This window comes from Pipistrellus kuhlii, unplaced genomic scaffold (assembly GCF_014108245.1).
Source record: "Pipistrellus kuhlii isolate mPipKuh1 unplaced genomic scaffold, mPipKuh1.p scaffold_m20_p_13, whole genome shotgun sequence".
NCBI classification, from domain to species: domain Eukaryota; kingdom Metazoa; phylum Chordata; class Mammalia; order Chiroptera; family Vespertilionidae; genus Pipistrellus; species Pipistrellus kuhlii.
The window spans coordinates 9,024,390-9,040,910 of record NW_023425438.1 but is presented as its reverse complement, the minus strand read 5'-3'; the positions used below and the strand labels follow the sequence as shown (position 1 = coordinate 9,040,910).

General features: G+C 41.4%; 1 protein-coding gene across 4 annotated transcripts in view; it reads left to right on the top strand.

Moving 5' to 3' along the window:
- Positions 1–12,690, top strand: part of RASGRP3 (RAS guanyl releasing protein 3) — a 98,867-nt gene extending 86,177 nt beyond the window's left edge. For all 4 annotated transcript variants that reach the window (XM_045580533.1, XM_036434777.2, XM_036434773.2 and 1 more), the window contains 4 exons: positions 2,853–2,889; positions 5,698–5,823; positions 6,158–6,522; positions 10,864–12,690. In XM_045580533.1, coding sequence (XP_045436489.1) covers positions 2,853–2,889; positions 5,698–5,823; positions 6,158–6,522; positions 10,864–10,872 — 537 coding nt within the window. In that variant the 3' untranslated portion in view covers positions 10,873–12,690. The remainder of the gene's footprint in view (positions 1–2,852; positions 2,890–5,697; positions 5,824–6,157; positions 6,523–10,863) is intronic.
- Positions 12,691–16,521: the final 3,831 nt, after the last annotated feature.

Sequence of the window (16,521 nt, the reverse complement as noted above, 5' to 3'; positions counted from 1 at the left end):
TATAGCTAGAACTCTCGCCCTGGGTGGTGTGACTCGGCTAGATGAGCATTGGCCTATGTTCCAAGAGGTGGCTGGTTTGATTCCCAGTCAGGGTACATGCCAGAGTTTTGGGCTCAATTCCCAGTAGGGAATGTACAGGAGGCAGCCAGTTGATGTTTTTTCTTTCATATTGATGCTTCTCCCTTTTCCTTCTTTTCTCTCTCAAATCAATATAAACATATTTAAAATAAATAGAACTCTAGATATATCATTGAAAGGCTTTGTAGGGGAAAGTAAGGAACCATTTACCAGTGACTAGACCACCTGCTTTTGAAATACATTCTATTTTAAGGGTAAGAGAGATAAATAGACAATGCTTAAAATACACTTATTTTAAAATTAGAATTCCAGAACTGAAAGAGTTTTGCTAATTCCCTTATTGCAGGGTCTAGAGAAGTTAAGTGACTTCCCTAAGGTCACATGGAACCTTAGCAGCAGGTCTGTGACTCAGCTCCAGGTCCCCTGACCCCCAGGCCAGTGCTCCTTACATCACAATCAGTCCCCCAAATGTTACAGCAGCCTGAGGTCTCCAATCAAAGGACCGTGGGAAGTACTCCTCCACACTCATCTGCTTGAGGCCACCTTCTCCTTGTCCCAGAGCCTCTTCCTGCCCAGTGTTGTCTCCTAGTTGCTAAGTAAGGAGGCAACAAGCAACACCCTGACTTCCCCTCCTGAGAGGACTCGGGCTTGTCTGTCCCTTTTTCAGCAGTTCCTGCAGCTCTGCTAATCATGTGTCATATCCTGATAGCAGGATGCTTCCGAACACGTATCCTTTCTTGTGGCTTTTGCTCCCCACACAGGGCACCCAGGAGCTGTGGCTTCCTGTCTTTCTTCCAAGTGACACATTGTTCTTTCCCTGCTTTCTAGCTATGAGGCCTTGCCAACTGAACTCATTGCTCTGTAGCTCAGTCTCATCTATAAAAATGAGGAAATTATTATTTCCTACACCACAGGGAGATGGTGAGCATCAGATGAGTTACTACACAGAAAGAGCTTAAAACGGTGCTTCTCCCATAGCAAGACTCCAATACACCTTCGCTATTATTATTATTATTGTTATTGTTATTGCTGTTTCCAAGGACTCAATGAGGTAACAATTTCTTATCACTACTGAAGCTTCTCAGACATGGGACCTTGCAACTTATTTAATTTCCTGGATCATCACACTTATCTATTATAAAAAAGGAATAAATGAGATTATCTTGATGGTCCTTATGGCTCTGACATGATGTCTCTGCCCTGACCACCCACTTGCTTTTGCTGTATTGCCTCCTCCCATCCTAGTCCAGTTACCCTAGGCACCTGAGTCCTTGCTTCCAGGCAGTTGTCATATATGTATATATGGATATGGATATGGATATGGATATGGATATGGATATGGGTATGGGTATGGATGTGGATATTATATTTTAATTGATTTCAGAGAGGAAGGGAGAGGGAGAGAGAGGTAGAAACATCAATGATGAGAGAGAATCACTGATCAGCTGCCTCCTGCACACCCCCGACTGGGGATTGGGCCTGCAACCCTAGCATGTGCCCTGACCGGGAATCGAACATCGAGCTGTGAGCTCCTGGTTCATAGGTCATGTTCAACCACTGAGCCACACCGGCTGGGCCCAGTCGGTTGTCTTAATAATCTTTCTTGTCCCCAAGGTAACAAGTTGCCCTGCCCCAGGAGTCATTTGCTCTTAATAATGTAAGCTGAAGAACCAAATAACTTGGAGGCTCAAAGGAATCATCATTCTCCACAGGAGGATTTTCTTGTCAGGAGGAGGGCACGGAGTAGCCTTTATAATGCTCTGCATCACTTCACATTGGCGCTACTTATTCTCAGCAGAGGGCCATAATGCCTACACTCTGGGCATTGCTCCCCTGCAGTGCACTGTGAAGGACATCTCCATCAGCCCCAGTAGGCCGCCAGCTCGGCTGCTTTCAACATTATTCTATTAAGTAGATATCAGTCACCTAACCGAACCATTAAAAGGTTCGGAGTGAGCTTCTCCACATAAGCTCAGCCCATTTCATCCATCCGCACTGTATGTTCCTGGGGTCCCTGGTACCCACGTGCAAATGCTGTGACAGGCACAGGAAGGAACATGGGGAAGCCCGTTCTTCACAGTTTCCAGGGTGACACCACCAGGATGATGCCCCGGAACTGCCTGGGAAAAATGCTCCTACATCTCACTTCCTGTGTGGTTGGCAGAATCTGAGCCTTTTCTGCATCCTTCATCCCTCCGCTCTGGCTCTGGCCAAACACGGAGCACATGCAGAGAATGAATGCACGAATAAATACTAGGTCCTTTCCTTTCCTGAGTTCTCTCAAAGTACTAATGTTACTCAGAAGGTAACCTGGCAAAACATAAATACTTCAGAGGGATGTGCACTGCTTAGGTCACCAGTGGCTGGCACCATGCTTTCTGTCTGGAGACAAGACAGGCTGGGCACTTAACATGCTGATTCCCTCCAGCGGGCACCTAGAGCAGCATGCAGAAAATGAAAACAGAAAGTCTCCCCCGTGAATGTGCTACTGAGAGCGCAGGTGCTAAAGTCCAATAAACGCACCAACGTCAGTTTCCCATTTCTGCTCCCATTTGGCTCCCAGACAGAAAAGGGAAGCCGAATTCCTGTTATTAGCCCAGCTGGAGTGGGCTGGGGGAGGGCTCTTCTATCTGACAGGAAGGGTGGCAGGGGCAGCTACATCCTGTTTGTGCTCCACTAGTCATCACGCTTCCCAGGACTTCCTTCTTCGGGGCCTTGTTTTCGTTCCAGATTTTTCTTCAGATTCCCTGACATCCCTTTGTCTTTTATTACAGCTCTGGGGCATTATCAAGCAAGGATACAAATGCAAAGGTAAATCCATGTTACTGTGTTAACCTTTTTTTTACATGTGACATTTGGGATAAGAATCACATTTGTCTGATGAAACCACAAAAGCTCTTGGCATGGTGAAGTTGGGTCTTTGGGGCCACTGGCAACTGAGAAAAGGACTCTCTGAAGTTTGGGGGAGCCTAGACTGGGTTTTAGAAGCTTGGTAGAAGAGGAAACACACACTTCTATCAGCCCGCATACATCTAGCCCCCACATCTAAAGTATCAAGCTCATAATTATCAGCACACATCAAATAAGGGGAGAATTCTGAATTAGGACAGGCCTCGCTGAAATGCTGCATTATAAGAACTTTATCCTTCAGGAGGAAAATGCACACATAATCAATACATGTGCATTGCTCTCCACTCTCACACAGCTATTCCTTTCCCTAGAAAATCACAGATGTTGATAAGAGTAATCTTTGAAATGTACTTTTGTCCCTTTCAATGAATGCATTCATATAGCTCCCTCATTTAATTAAAATATAGAAAAACTGAATAAATACGTATGTGATGACTGAAATACACATGCAGATTACTAGGCATTTAGGACTGTGTTTGCTGCTTGTAACCTGTGAGTATTATGCATGATTGATATTTGATTTAAGAAGTTGCTGAATCTTTTATGCAGGCTTTTTGTACTGGTTCTTTGAAGAATCTGATCATGCTCTTGAAAAATATAATAAAACTGTTGGCTCTTGAAAAATATGATAAAATATAAAAAATATAATAAAACTGAACAGCACCAAGTGATAGACTGGTGGGGTTGGACTGGACCTGGGTTCAACAACCACAATGCTTGAGTTCTGGCTAGGAAAGAATTCAGAGACAAGACTCCAACTATAAGAGAACACTGATTTGAAAAGTCACAAAGGTAGGAGAAGTAATTCATAGAAGAAATGGGTTTAGGAAACAAATTATAGAGACAAAGGAAGGGCCCTGGGAGCTTAGAGTAAGGAAGATAAAGGTAACTAAGAGGAGGGGAAGGGATAAGAGGAAGGAGAGAAAGCCTTTGCAGGGCCCCCAGAAGGTAGAGTAAGCTGGGTCATTCATCTTAAGGGTTTTAGGGGTGGAGATTTTAGGGGAGATCCCAGGGGAAGATCTTGTAAAATATTCAGCAGCTTTCCAGGTGTGTCCTTTCAAAATCAGGTTCTCCTTTGATTGATTGGTTGTCACCAGGGCAAAGGGTTCTTTTTCTTTAATACAGCTGGTCCTGAGGTCAGCCTTGGCGTCACTGGTCTGATTTTGCTGCTTTTTTGGACTGAGCTGAAATGCAACTGAGGCCAGGATGTTATCTCTAGGGAGGAAAGGTCAGGGGATCCAAATCACATGACCTTCAATGTGCTAGGGAAGGAAAGGTCACCCTGGGCACGAGGTCCCATCCTATAATTGCCCTTTGCTAGGCACCCAGGGCTTTCCACCCTGGTGGCTGCTGTACCTGGCCCCTGGTCCTTGCTCTGCTCATGTCTGTCTAACTGCCTACCACAAAACAACAGAAAGAGACATCTTGATCACAGGATGCCTTCAGATTACTCATGATCCCTTGCGATGCCTTTTTTCCCTAGTCATCTTTCAGTGTTGGGCCCTCATTTTGCAGGAACAGAATGCTTTCCTGAATCTCAGTGGGAGCCACAGTTTAATGCTCAAAATTCTTCCCTTTAGATCTTTGTATCAGTGTCTTAGTCTAACTTGGATTTTTACTTTTCTAACTTGGATTTTTACTTTCAAGCAGCAAAGACACTCCAATATCTTACTGTTTTATCCTGCTTCTGTCCCTTGTACCTTAAAAGACAGACAGATACACACACACTCACACACACACACACACACACACACACACACTTTTATGAAGATGAATATCAGCTAAACTCTTGCATCATCTTTGTACATATGACATTTTCTCTTTAAGGCACAGAGAGTGAAAAAAAAAAAAAAACTAAAATAGACTGGACACGTCATTAAGACTTGATCTTTCTGTGATGTCATTCATTACAAGACCATTTGAAATAAGACCATTTGGAGGGAAATAGGTATTGGAAATCATTAGGTCCTCTGATGGTAAGAAATATACTCTTTAAAATTATCCTATCTGCTCAGTGAATCTAAGGGAAATGTAGAAGAAAAATTTCTACACCAAGTAGCAATTAATATTCTACTTTTTTTTTTTTTTTAAAGTAAAGCATTCTAATGGGAAATTTCACAGACTCTACTTCTGGCCCCCCTTCTGCCTCTCTGTGGGGAATGCAGGGCCTGGGAAAGAACCTCAGACTCACGTGACTTAGTTTGGGGCAAAGGGAACTCCTCATCCAACTTAGCCCCTGCTTGTTGGCTCCCAGCACCTCAGTGATCTGTGACAGGCATCTTCAAACTACGGCCCGCGGGCCACATGCGGCCCGCAGAGGAGCCTGATCCGGCCCGCCAGGTTTTTTGGGCAGTGAGCGCAGCCGAGGTGTTACAGTAGGAATTAGTAGTTCATATAGTCCGGCCCTCCAGCTCTCTGAGGGACCATGATCTGGCCCCCACTTTAAAAAGTTTGAGGACCCCTGGACTGTAGGAAAAGAAGCTGAACAAATATAAGAGAACTATAGGAATTCCAGGCTGGCAAGAGTCCCATTGGCCCTTTTCCAGCCCCTAGACATACCCGGTGGGCCTGAGTCAGGCTCTGAGCATCAACACAGAATCCAGGATGGGGGAAGGAGGGTGAACAGCTTGAGTTCAACCCTGGAAGCCCAGTCAGCTCCAGAGGCACTTGGTTCTCACTAACCACCTGTGATGCTTCGGGATTTTTCAGACTGCGGAGCCAATTGTCACAAGCAGTGCAAAGACCTCCTGGTTCTGGCCTGCAGGAGATTTGCCCGGGCCCCCTCCTTGGGCAGTGGTCAAGGGTCGCTGCCTGGAAGCCCTTCCTTGCCCCCAGGTAATGTCCTCTACTCTCTTTACTACAACCATTCCTCTCTGCTCCCCTTCCCTCACCTGGACCTCGGTTGGGTTCTGGGTCTAAACCCGGTCAGAGTCATTATAAACACCGAGGCATTCTTCAGGGTGAGCAGCAGCGGCCACAGCCTTGCGTTGCCCTCACTCCTCTCTGCTTTCAGGTCTAACGTGCAACTCACCTGAAGCCAATTTCATTCTGCCTCTGGCCCGTTGCTCTGGGACCCGACCTGTCAGACTCCAATTGTTTGCACCAACTTGGATGGTTTGCTACTAAGCAATCAGATGCCAAACAATCACGATAATTTTCCCCCTTCCAGTGCAGGATGAGGTGTTCGAGTTTCCTGACGTCGCTGCTGGGCACCAAGACCTGGACAGCAGAGCTATCACGCTGGTTACAGGCTCTTCTCGCAAGATCTCCGTGAGGCTGCAGCGGGCCACCACCAGCCAGGCCACCCAGACTGAGCCTGTGTGGTCAGAGGCCGGCTGGGGAGACTCAGGGTCCCACACCTTCCCCAAGATGAAATCCAAGTTTCATGACAAAGCAGCGAAGGACAAAGGCTTTGCCAAGTGGGAAAATGAGAAGCCCAGGGTACAGGCTGGCGTGGATGTGGTTGACCGGGGCACCGAGTTTGAACTTGACCAGGATGAAGCAGACATGGGTGAAACCAGACAGGATGGTGAGGTCAGTGCTGGGTCAAACCACAAATAAATCAGAGGAGAAGCTGGCAGGGCTGAGATGAGTGGTACAGTGAGTTCAGGAGACAGTCTGGTAGTTTCAAAAGCGGAATGGTTGGGAATCAAGACATTTCACTTTTGCCCTGACCGGTTTGGCTCAGTGGATAGAACTGAAAGGTCCCAGGTTCAGTTCTGGTCAAGGGCATGTACCTTGGTTGTGGGCAAAGGGAACTTGGGTTCCCCAGGGTGGGGGGAGGGGGGGGTGCGGGTGGCAGCTGATGCTGATCGGTTTCTAATTCTCTATCCCTCTCCCTTCCTCTCTGTGAAGAATCTATTAAAAAAAAGGAAAGAAAAGAAAAGGAAAGAAAAAAAAAGAAAAGGAAAAGACATGTCACTTTTTGGTTTTCCCACTGGCTGGTTTTGTGACCCTGGGCAAAATAGTTTCTTCTCTTTGGACCTCAGTTTTGTCACATATAAAACTGAACTGGTTGAGTCCTAAAACTTAGTGAAGGTGGCCATGTCTGTGTACTGAGATGATGTCCCATGACTGGTGTGTGTAGTCATTATACCAGTGTGCTATACTAATCAGCTTAGTCTTCCCAGTTAGAATCAGGAGACAGTAGAAGTGAAAGACTGGTAGATAAAGGAGAGTTGGAAACTCTTACCCCTGTTTTAAAAGGAGGATTTGACCTGGCTGGTTTGGCTCAGTAGATAGAGCATTAGACTGTGGATTGAAGGGTTCCCAGGTTCGATTCCAGTCAAGGATACATGCTTGGGCTGAGGGCTTGATTCCCCAGTGCGGGGCTTGCAGGAGACAGCTGATCAATGATTATCTCTCACCGTTGATCTCTCTCTCCCTCTCCCTTCCTCTCTGAAATCAATAAAGATATTTTAATAAATAAATAAAAGGAGGCTTTGACAGTCTCATGGAGAAGGGTATGATGAGAATGAGACATGGGGATTTCACAGTTCTCTAAGCCGGACTCTGCCTCCACGCAAAAATTACACTCAAATCATCCAAAGCAAATTGGGAAGCATATGGAACTTGTTAGAACAAGCTGAAAATATAAATTGGTTCAAGATGGACTTAGATAAATTTATTAGTCAACAATTCATAGTGTATTAAGAAAAAGGATTTGGGGAAATTGGTGTCGTATTCCTAACCTTCAAAGCAGTGTCATGGAGGGCAGCCATTGTCTGCCTATTGAATCCGTCTCATAAACCGAATATTGGGTTAGGCAGAGATCCTATTGGATCAAGCCAGTGATCTTTATTCTTATGGGTGGTCCTCCACATTCCACACTCTTCAGATCTAAGCACATAGTCTCTCAGGATGAGACAAACTCCAATAACCTTTAATTAAAATTCCTCTAGTTCCTTCGTCACTGAAGACAATAAGGAGGCCACACATAGCTTCGGTCAGATGAAGTTTATTGTAAGTTCCTGCTGAGCCATTTTTTTCCTTTCTAATAACACAACTTCGTTTTAATATTTTTTATTGGGAGAGAGAGAGAGAGAGAGAGAGAGAGAGAGAGAGAGAGAGAGAGAGAGAGAGAGAGAGAGAGAGAGAGAGGAGAGAGAGAGAGAGAGAGAGAGAGACTGCACGCACAAAAGAGAGAGAAACATTGATGTGAGATTGGTCAGCTGCCTCCTGCAAACTCCCCACCAGGGATCAAGCCTGAACCCCAGGCATGTTCTCTGACCAGGAATCGAACAGGCAACCTTTCAGTGCATGGGATGATGCCCAACCAACTGAGCCACACTGTCCAGGCCTCTTATAACACCAACTTTAAAAAAACAGCTTTATGGACACATAATTTACATGCTATAAAATTTGCCTATTTGAAATATATAATTCAGTGGTTTTAAGTATATTCACAATGTTTCACAACCTTTTCTACATTCCAATTTTAGAACATTTACTATATCATTAAAAAAAAAACAACCCTGTGCCCATTAGAGGTCATTTCTCATCTTCCCGCCTAGCCCAGCCTTAGGTAACCAACTAATTTACTTTCTGTCTTTGTATATTTGCAATACCAACTTTATTTATTTTGATTTTAAATACATTTTTATTGATTTTAGAGAGGAAGGGAAAGGAAAAGAGAAGAGAGAAGAGCATAGATTGGCTGCCTTCTACAGGCCCCGTGCTGGAGATAGAGCCTAAAACCTGGGCATTTGCTGGGACCAAGTATGGAACCAGCAACCTCTCAGTGTATGGGACGATGCTAAGGCAACTGAGTCACACCAGCCAGGATTCAACTTTATTTTTAATGTTCCCGTTACTAATCATCTTGGCAAATATTTCAGTCCTATTATAGTATTTCTTTTAATGGTCTAACATAGTTCAAGCTTGGAATATAAGGGTGGGTAGGAAAAAAAATTCATGACTTGGTGATAGAGGAAGATATCATAGGGCAAGGGATCTTAGGGTCTAAAAAAAGGCTCTGGGGAATTCATGAAAGTGCATTATATTTTATGTAAAATTATAATGCATCATTTTGGGGCAGAGTTTTGGGGCAGAGTTTCTTAAGAAAGTCTGCAATCCAAAAAGTAGCGAGGAGTCAGTGTTAGATTTTTTTGGATGGTGCTCAAAATTGTCCTAGTTAGCCGAAGTACCACTTCAGCCTGCAGAGGCTATTGACATGAGCAAAGTGGCTGTTACTGAAATCTCAGAAAAAGAGCTTCTATGGTAGAGTAATAGGATGCCCAACCAGAGCGCTCATGGACCATCTTTGAATTCAGATGAGCACCTGTGTTTGTTTCACTAGCCATGAGGTCACTTCCATTGGCTAGCACCATCATAGTTACTTAATCCTTGCTCTGGGTTGAGTGTAGAACAGCCACTTACCATACATGGGTAAGATTTCCTAATCTTCAATCTCTATAAGGAGATAGAAACAAAGATCTTGATTTGATTCTTTAAATATTGGACCTTTATGTTCATGTGTTCCCTTACCCTTTCAATTTTCTGATCTGATAAATCATAGAGACGGTTCACTGACCACTAGTACTTAATTTTATTTGTGCTAATTGAAAAAGTTAGTATGTTCTTATGTAAAATGTATTGGTGTACAATCTTAATCCTCACCCAAATCAGCAGAAAATAAGAAGATATTTACCCTTGTTTAGGGAAAAGGCAAGCAGGAAAAAATATAACAAAATTGCACCAAGGGTTAAATATGTAGTTTTCAAATTTAAGAGTTTTTCTGTCAAGCAAGACCAATGAATGACTTTAGAAGGAATGATCTACACATTTATTATTTAGGTTCAGATGATATTTATGAGTCCAATAGGTAAAAATGTTAAACAGACAAAGAAAGTAGTTGGATTTATGATCTGTGTTTTTCCTTCCGTGGAGTTCTAGGACTTGCATTCATTTTGAAATATAAGGGTGTGAACATTTTCTGTGGTGGTAGATACCATTCCACCAATGATCATTAGGCTTTTGGATGGCAAGAAAAAGACAAGATTACTCTCTTGGCAGTAAGAATATGCATATTTTCTTTATAATGCTTCTTTGTTTTTTATAATCTTCTGCTAACTTAAAATAATTAAACATAGAAAGGCTAGGAAATGGTGGACTAAACAAAGTTTAATACGATTATCTATATATACACCTATAAATATCAGTATAGATATAGATCTTTTTCCCTTATAATTTTTCTCAGTATTCTTATGCTAATATATATTACGAATTTCTAAAAAGGAAACTTTGCCCTGGCCAGTTTTTCTCAGTGGTTAGAGCATCAGCTCTCAGACTGAAAAGTCATGGGTTTGATTCTGTCAAGGCCACATAACTTGGTTTCAGGCTCTATCCCTGGCCCCAGTTGGGACATGTACATGCAAAAACAATTGATGTGTCTCATATTGTTTATATTGTTTCTCTCTCTCCTTCCTCCTTCCCTTCCTTTCTCTCTCTCTCTCTCTCTCTCTCTCTCTCTCTCTCTCTCTCTCAGGGAAAAAAAAAATCAATGGAAAAAATATCCTTGGGTGAGGACGATAGATAAATATATAGATAGATGGACAGGTAGATAGATAGATATATAGATAGGACAAAATAACAGGGAAACCTCCACAAGGAATATTGCAGGGACCCGTGCTTTGTAGAGGACCCTGTAGGGAGAAGTGTCCTTATTGGCAAGCATCCTTATTGGATGGGAGCCTCTGTGTGGACGCCTTTACGATTTCATGTGCTGGGTGGACACAGGATCTTTTAATTCTCTCTACATCTTGAGAGTACAGACTGATCACTCGGGATGGTCCTTCGGATAAACAGCCTTCTAGGAGCACTCTTATTTTGTCCAATGAGACGCAGCCATGCAACAGGTTCTGCTTTGTCTTGCAGGATGGCTGACTTCAGGCTGAAGACACCGAAGGCAATCACGTTGGCATTTGGAAGGAGCAAGATGAGAAACTCGGAAGAACAGTCCAACCCTCAGGAAGTTACCTGAAAAGATATGTGGACGTTTACTGCCTTAGTGGCACCGTGGGATCTCCCTGATTGGACTATGGGACAGAAGACTTGCCCTATGAACTATTTATTTCCTCCCCACCCCTGCCCCTGGTTAGGCGCCCCAAAGACTGTGTTATGTAGTTGGTGGTCTTCTCATGTATCTTTCTCTAGAGCCAATCATATACGGGTGAAATGGAAGCTTTTGTGCATGTACTTGATACTTACTCTCTATCAGACTTTGCTTTTTTTGTGTGAGAATATTATTTCAGTATTTTTATAAAATTTGTTTTGGGATCGGGCGGGGGTTAATGAGAAGTTGATCTTGAGGGTTTTTTTGTGTGCTTTTTGGATGGGACCAGGACTTAATATTTTCTTGAGGTAGAAGAATGCTATTCAGTTCCTGGAAGGCAGTGATTCTTCTAAGTGACCATCTGATGCAAGGAGAAGCTGTTTACATTTTTTTTAAAATAACATGGTTGCTATTAGGATGTGTAATAAGTCACACATTTATATATCACGTAAGTCTTACCAATTCTGCATCACTAGGAAGCTCCAACACAGCCATGAAAACTCTCCTAATAAAAAAAAAAGGCTAATATTTACAATTGCCATAAATTATGAATTTTGTAATTTGAAAATTAACTCTTCTTGTCCCACCTGACTAGGGTTAGTGATCTTTATTAAGACTTCTATTTAAACTGCTCTTAAGAAATGTGAACCACAAAGAAAAACCACACACACACAAAAAAAAAAACAGTTCAAATCTTTGGGGATAAAATTTAGAAGAAACACAAACCACTTAGTGAAATACAAAACAACCATCAATTTTTTAAAAACTCAAAATAATTCTAAGTATTTTATTTGTTAAGAGAGAGAATTTGGCGTTGTAAAAGAGGCCTAAGAAATTACCGTCCATAATTAAAAGAGCATCATCAGAAGCAAATCACAAAACAGCTTTGATGAACAACATTTCATTTACAATCTTAGCGTCAATATTTTATATATCTTTTTATATAGCTTTGCCCCAAACTAACTCTCCGTAGGCCTGTTTGTTACATGATGAGAGGAGAGAGCACTTGGTTTAAGATGTTCAAAGGTAGAGATGGGATTGAGTCTAGGGATGAGGGCCATGACCTTCTACCAAGTGATCAGTTAGACACTGTCCCCATAGAAGTAGGTGCACTGGTCTCCATTTGGAAATGTATGTGTATAAATAGTCCACGTAAGGTTGAATTCATTTCTATTTGAGGCAGTCACTTCAGTAAAAAGTTGCCTCTTTTCTCTCTTCCCATTAGGTTGTTGAGGCCAGTTCTGCTCAGCAAACCTTTGTTGAGCACCTGCTCTAGGCATTTCCTATGCTAGATGCGCAAAGACAAGCAATGCTTGGTCTCTACACTCAGAAGTTGAGAGCCTGTGGGCATTAAGGCAAGGTGGTTGCTTAAAATACAGTCCCAAATTTGCTAGAACTGGCGTAATTGTGCGATGCAGAGATGGATTTGCAGAGAGATTGAAAATTAAGCGAAGTTGTTAGTTGAAGGAGCCGTGACTAAGCCAAGTAATATGAGGATTCACCATGTGGAAACATCTCAGAAGGTAAACAGCCACCCCCACGTGTTGGTTTTATGTATATATGCTATCTGTTCTTATTCCTAAATGCAACGAAATACATGCTAACAAAATTAAAAACAAAAAAAAATATGGCAGTTTAAGTATAAGCAACCTTTCTTGTGTTGTTGTTTTTTAATTTAAGAAAATTCAGGAAGAAACTTAATAAATGTTAGACTGTTCTTTTCCTTTTCAGAGTAATTATATTCTTGCCACTCAGTATGGGCTACTTTTGAGTAAAAAAACACAAAATAAAATAAAATAAAATAAAATAAAATAAAATAAAATAAACATATGTGTGTACATATCCAGTGGTCGGCAAACTGTGGCTCACGAGCTACATGTGACTCTTTGGTCCCTTAAGTTTTTATCAAAGGGCAGCTTAGGAGTACCCTAATTAAGTTAATAACGATGTACCTACCTATATTGTTTAAATTTAAAAATGTTTGGCTCTCAAAAGAAATTTCAATCGTTGTACTGTAGATATTTGGCTCTGTTGACTAATGAGTTTGCCAATTACAGGCACAAACTATATGTGTGTATATGTATATAAATATGTACATACACTATACTATTTGTAGAAATTTGAGTCCATAATGAACAACTCGATAATTAAGATTATATCATTTACTCACAATCAATGGCGATTGTGATGTTTCCAGTCTACCAATTTCTCATAATCAGCAAAATAAACAAAATAGGAGAAACCAAGGTTGGAGCAGAAGGAGATTCCTCCAGACCTTCCTTTTGTGGTTTGGATGATTGTGGTCACCTTTTAGGTAGAAAACAAAAACAAAACTCTTACCAGTGAATAGTATTAGGCACCAGGAGAGGGTATGCCAGCTAGATGATGCAACTGGGTCTTCATTGGAGGACATACAAATTGGGTTGAGGCATTTTTATATCTGCCTACACCAGTGGATGGCCCTAATGGTATTTGAACAATTTAGGTTGAGTGGTTGCTTTTTAGAGCAACAAATGTCCCTAGATATGCATTGTTCTATGTAACAAAGATTCTCCAAAAGTTGGGGGGAGGGGGGGTTGGTATTTAATAATGCAGGACTACAGAAGAGAACTGTTAAACTGTTATTAATAGTAAGGGCATAATATTCCTAAGATAAACATATTGGTTTTGCCAAAATATACAAAACTCTAAACCAGCTTTCACCAACTGGTGGTCTATGTACCACTAGTGATCCGTGAGGTCTGAAAGGTTGGCGACACTGCTCTAAACAACTGAGGAGGTAATTTCAGTCAAATGCAATTACAGTATACCTTTGGTATGCAATCCACAGCCAGATTTATATTCCATCTTTCTCCCTTAGAGTCATGAGATCCTATTTGAGTCTCAATTTCATTAATTGAAAAAGAGAGTTTTCACCACCTTCCTCAGCTACCTCTTAGAGTTGTTATAAAGATCAAGTCAAATAATATTTGTAAAAATACACCGTAAAGACCTTTTAAATTAGCCAATACTATTTTTCAGTTAAACAGGGTTCTACTCTAAAATTGTCTTCAAGATCTCAGACTGTATGTGATACAGGGCTGTGTACTTTGGAGGCTCTAAATACATCATTTAACTAAATTTTGTGTCACCAGACTGGCATGGCTCAGTGGTTGAACTTCAACCTATGAACCAGGAGGTCACGGTTTGATTCCATGGTCAGAGGACTTGCCAGGCATGGTGGGGGAAGGAGGTAGCCAATCAATGATTCTCTCTCATCATTGATACTTCTACCTTTCTCTTCCTCTCCCTCTCTGAAATAAAAAAATATATATATTAAGAAAATAACAACTAACCTTTGTGTCAAATAAGGCTTATCCAAGCAAAGAAGCATATGTGAAAAATACTCAAAGTTTTTCTTATTCCTGGCACTGTGTGTAGTTAGTTTTTGTCCATTTTCTAAGATCAGTTATTCTTGCTCTGTTTGAAAATAAGTAGGCAAAATAAAGAAACCAAATGGGTAAAATGTAAATGAGTTTAGAGAAAAATAGAGCAACATATACACCTGATTAAGAGGCTAGCTCTCAAAAAAAACTACAGGGAGACAAAAAGGAAACAAAAACTAATTTTTAAACTAAAAACTATGCCTGGCCGGTGTGTCTCAGTGGTTGACCATGGATCTATGAACCAAGAGGTCACAGTTTGATTACCAGTCAGGGCTCATGCTGAAGTTGTGGGCTTGATCCCCAATGTGAGGCATACAGAAGCCAATTAATGATTCTCTCATCGTTGATGTTTCTCTCTCTCCCTCTCCCTTCCTCTCTGAAATCAATAAAAATGTATTTAAAAAAATAAAATAAAATAAAAAGTACGTCATTTATTTTACAACCATTCATTCAAAGTGGTGATGATAGGAAGCTACTTGGAATTTAAGGCTCAGCAGGAAATAGCTTTCTCCAGCTGTGTCCAAATCCTGCCGGCTGAAGTCTAGAGACTACTTGGACCTCAAACCAAAATATTTACTTAATTTTCTCTTTAAAATGTCAATGGCGAGCACGTTGGCATTCACATCCAGTGACTTGCAGTTTATATATAAGAGCACAAGGGAAGCATGACCACAGCAGCTGGCGTAAGCCCTTCAAAAATAAATTGTCATAAAAACTTGAAAAAGGAGGGGGAGGAACAGATTTGGATCAGATAAAACACGTGAACCAAATGCAACGCAACCCACCAAATGCAGTGTTGTAAACCTTGATTGGACTCTGAGTCCAAAAATAAATAAAGTAGATGTTTTCAGGGAACATCTGGGGAATATGGACCTTATGTTAAATGATGTATTGAATGCTCATTCACTTCCGTTGATAGCGATTTTAGGGTTTTCAGGAGAATGTCTTCATTTTTAGAAAATGTAGTTAGAGATGAAGAACTTTCAAATTGTTCAGTCAAAAAAACGTTTTGCATAAAGAGATAGAGCAAATGTGGCAAGATGTTGGAGCCTCTTAGGGTCTGTGTCACAAAGGAACAAATGGAGGAAAGGTGAACAAGGGTGACATATGCTTCCTCGTAGCAAATTCCCAAGAAATGACTGCAGAAAAATGCATAGTCACACTTTTCATAATTACCTGTGGCCCAGCTGGTTTGGCTCAGTGGATAGAGCGTTGACCTGTGGGTTTGAGTCCAGTCAAGAACACATGCCTGATGCTGTGGGCTTGACCCCCATAGGGGGTGTGCAGGAGGCAGCCAATCAATGATTTTCTCTCATCATTGATGTTTCTACCTCTCTTTCTCTCTTCCTCTCTGAAATCAATAATATATATATTTTTAAAATAATAATTAACCATGAAACAGGAAAAAAAAATCACAGAACTATTTATTAGCAGAACAGAGACAAGAACCAATTTTTTAAAAACTCCTAATACAGTCCTCTTTCCAGGAACTTCCCCATTGCTCTCATTCTTTTTCCTAAAGCTATGATAATTTCATAGGTGATGTTCTGTACACTCATGAGGTAAGAAGGGTTTGGCTGGCGTACAGTATGCAGAGAGATCGCGCTGGTCTACGATCGTGGATACATAATGTGGGTCCCTCAGATACACCAGACATTTACCAGGTAGTGGTCTGTAAGCCTTTCTCACTATAAACTTTAAAATTTATACAGTAAATACTCGATTTCACAGACCTCGATTTAACAGACAAAATTTCTGGTCTGTATTCATATGTGCAAATTAACACCCTATTCATTTTAAAATGCTTTTAACCAAGATTTGCTTATATTAAATTAACAGGTTATCCTGTTGTTATTAATTCACTGTGCTTGTTGTTGTTATTTCTTAACAAACTTTAGGAAATAGGACATACGTTGGGAAGAAAAACACTGTCATAATGTTGCGGACATAAATAAATATCCCATATCTACACCGATATAGCCTATAGCAGTGGTCCGCAAACTCATTAGTCCACAGAGCCAAATAACAACAGCACAACGATTGAAATTCCTTTGG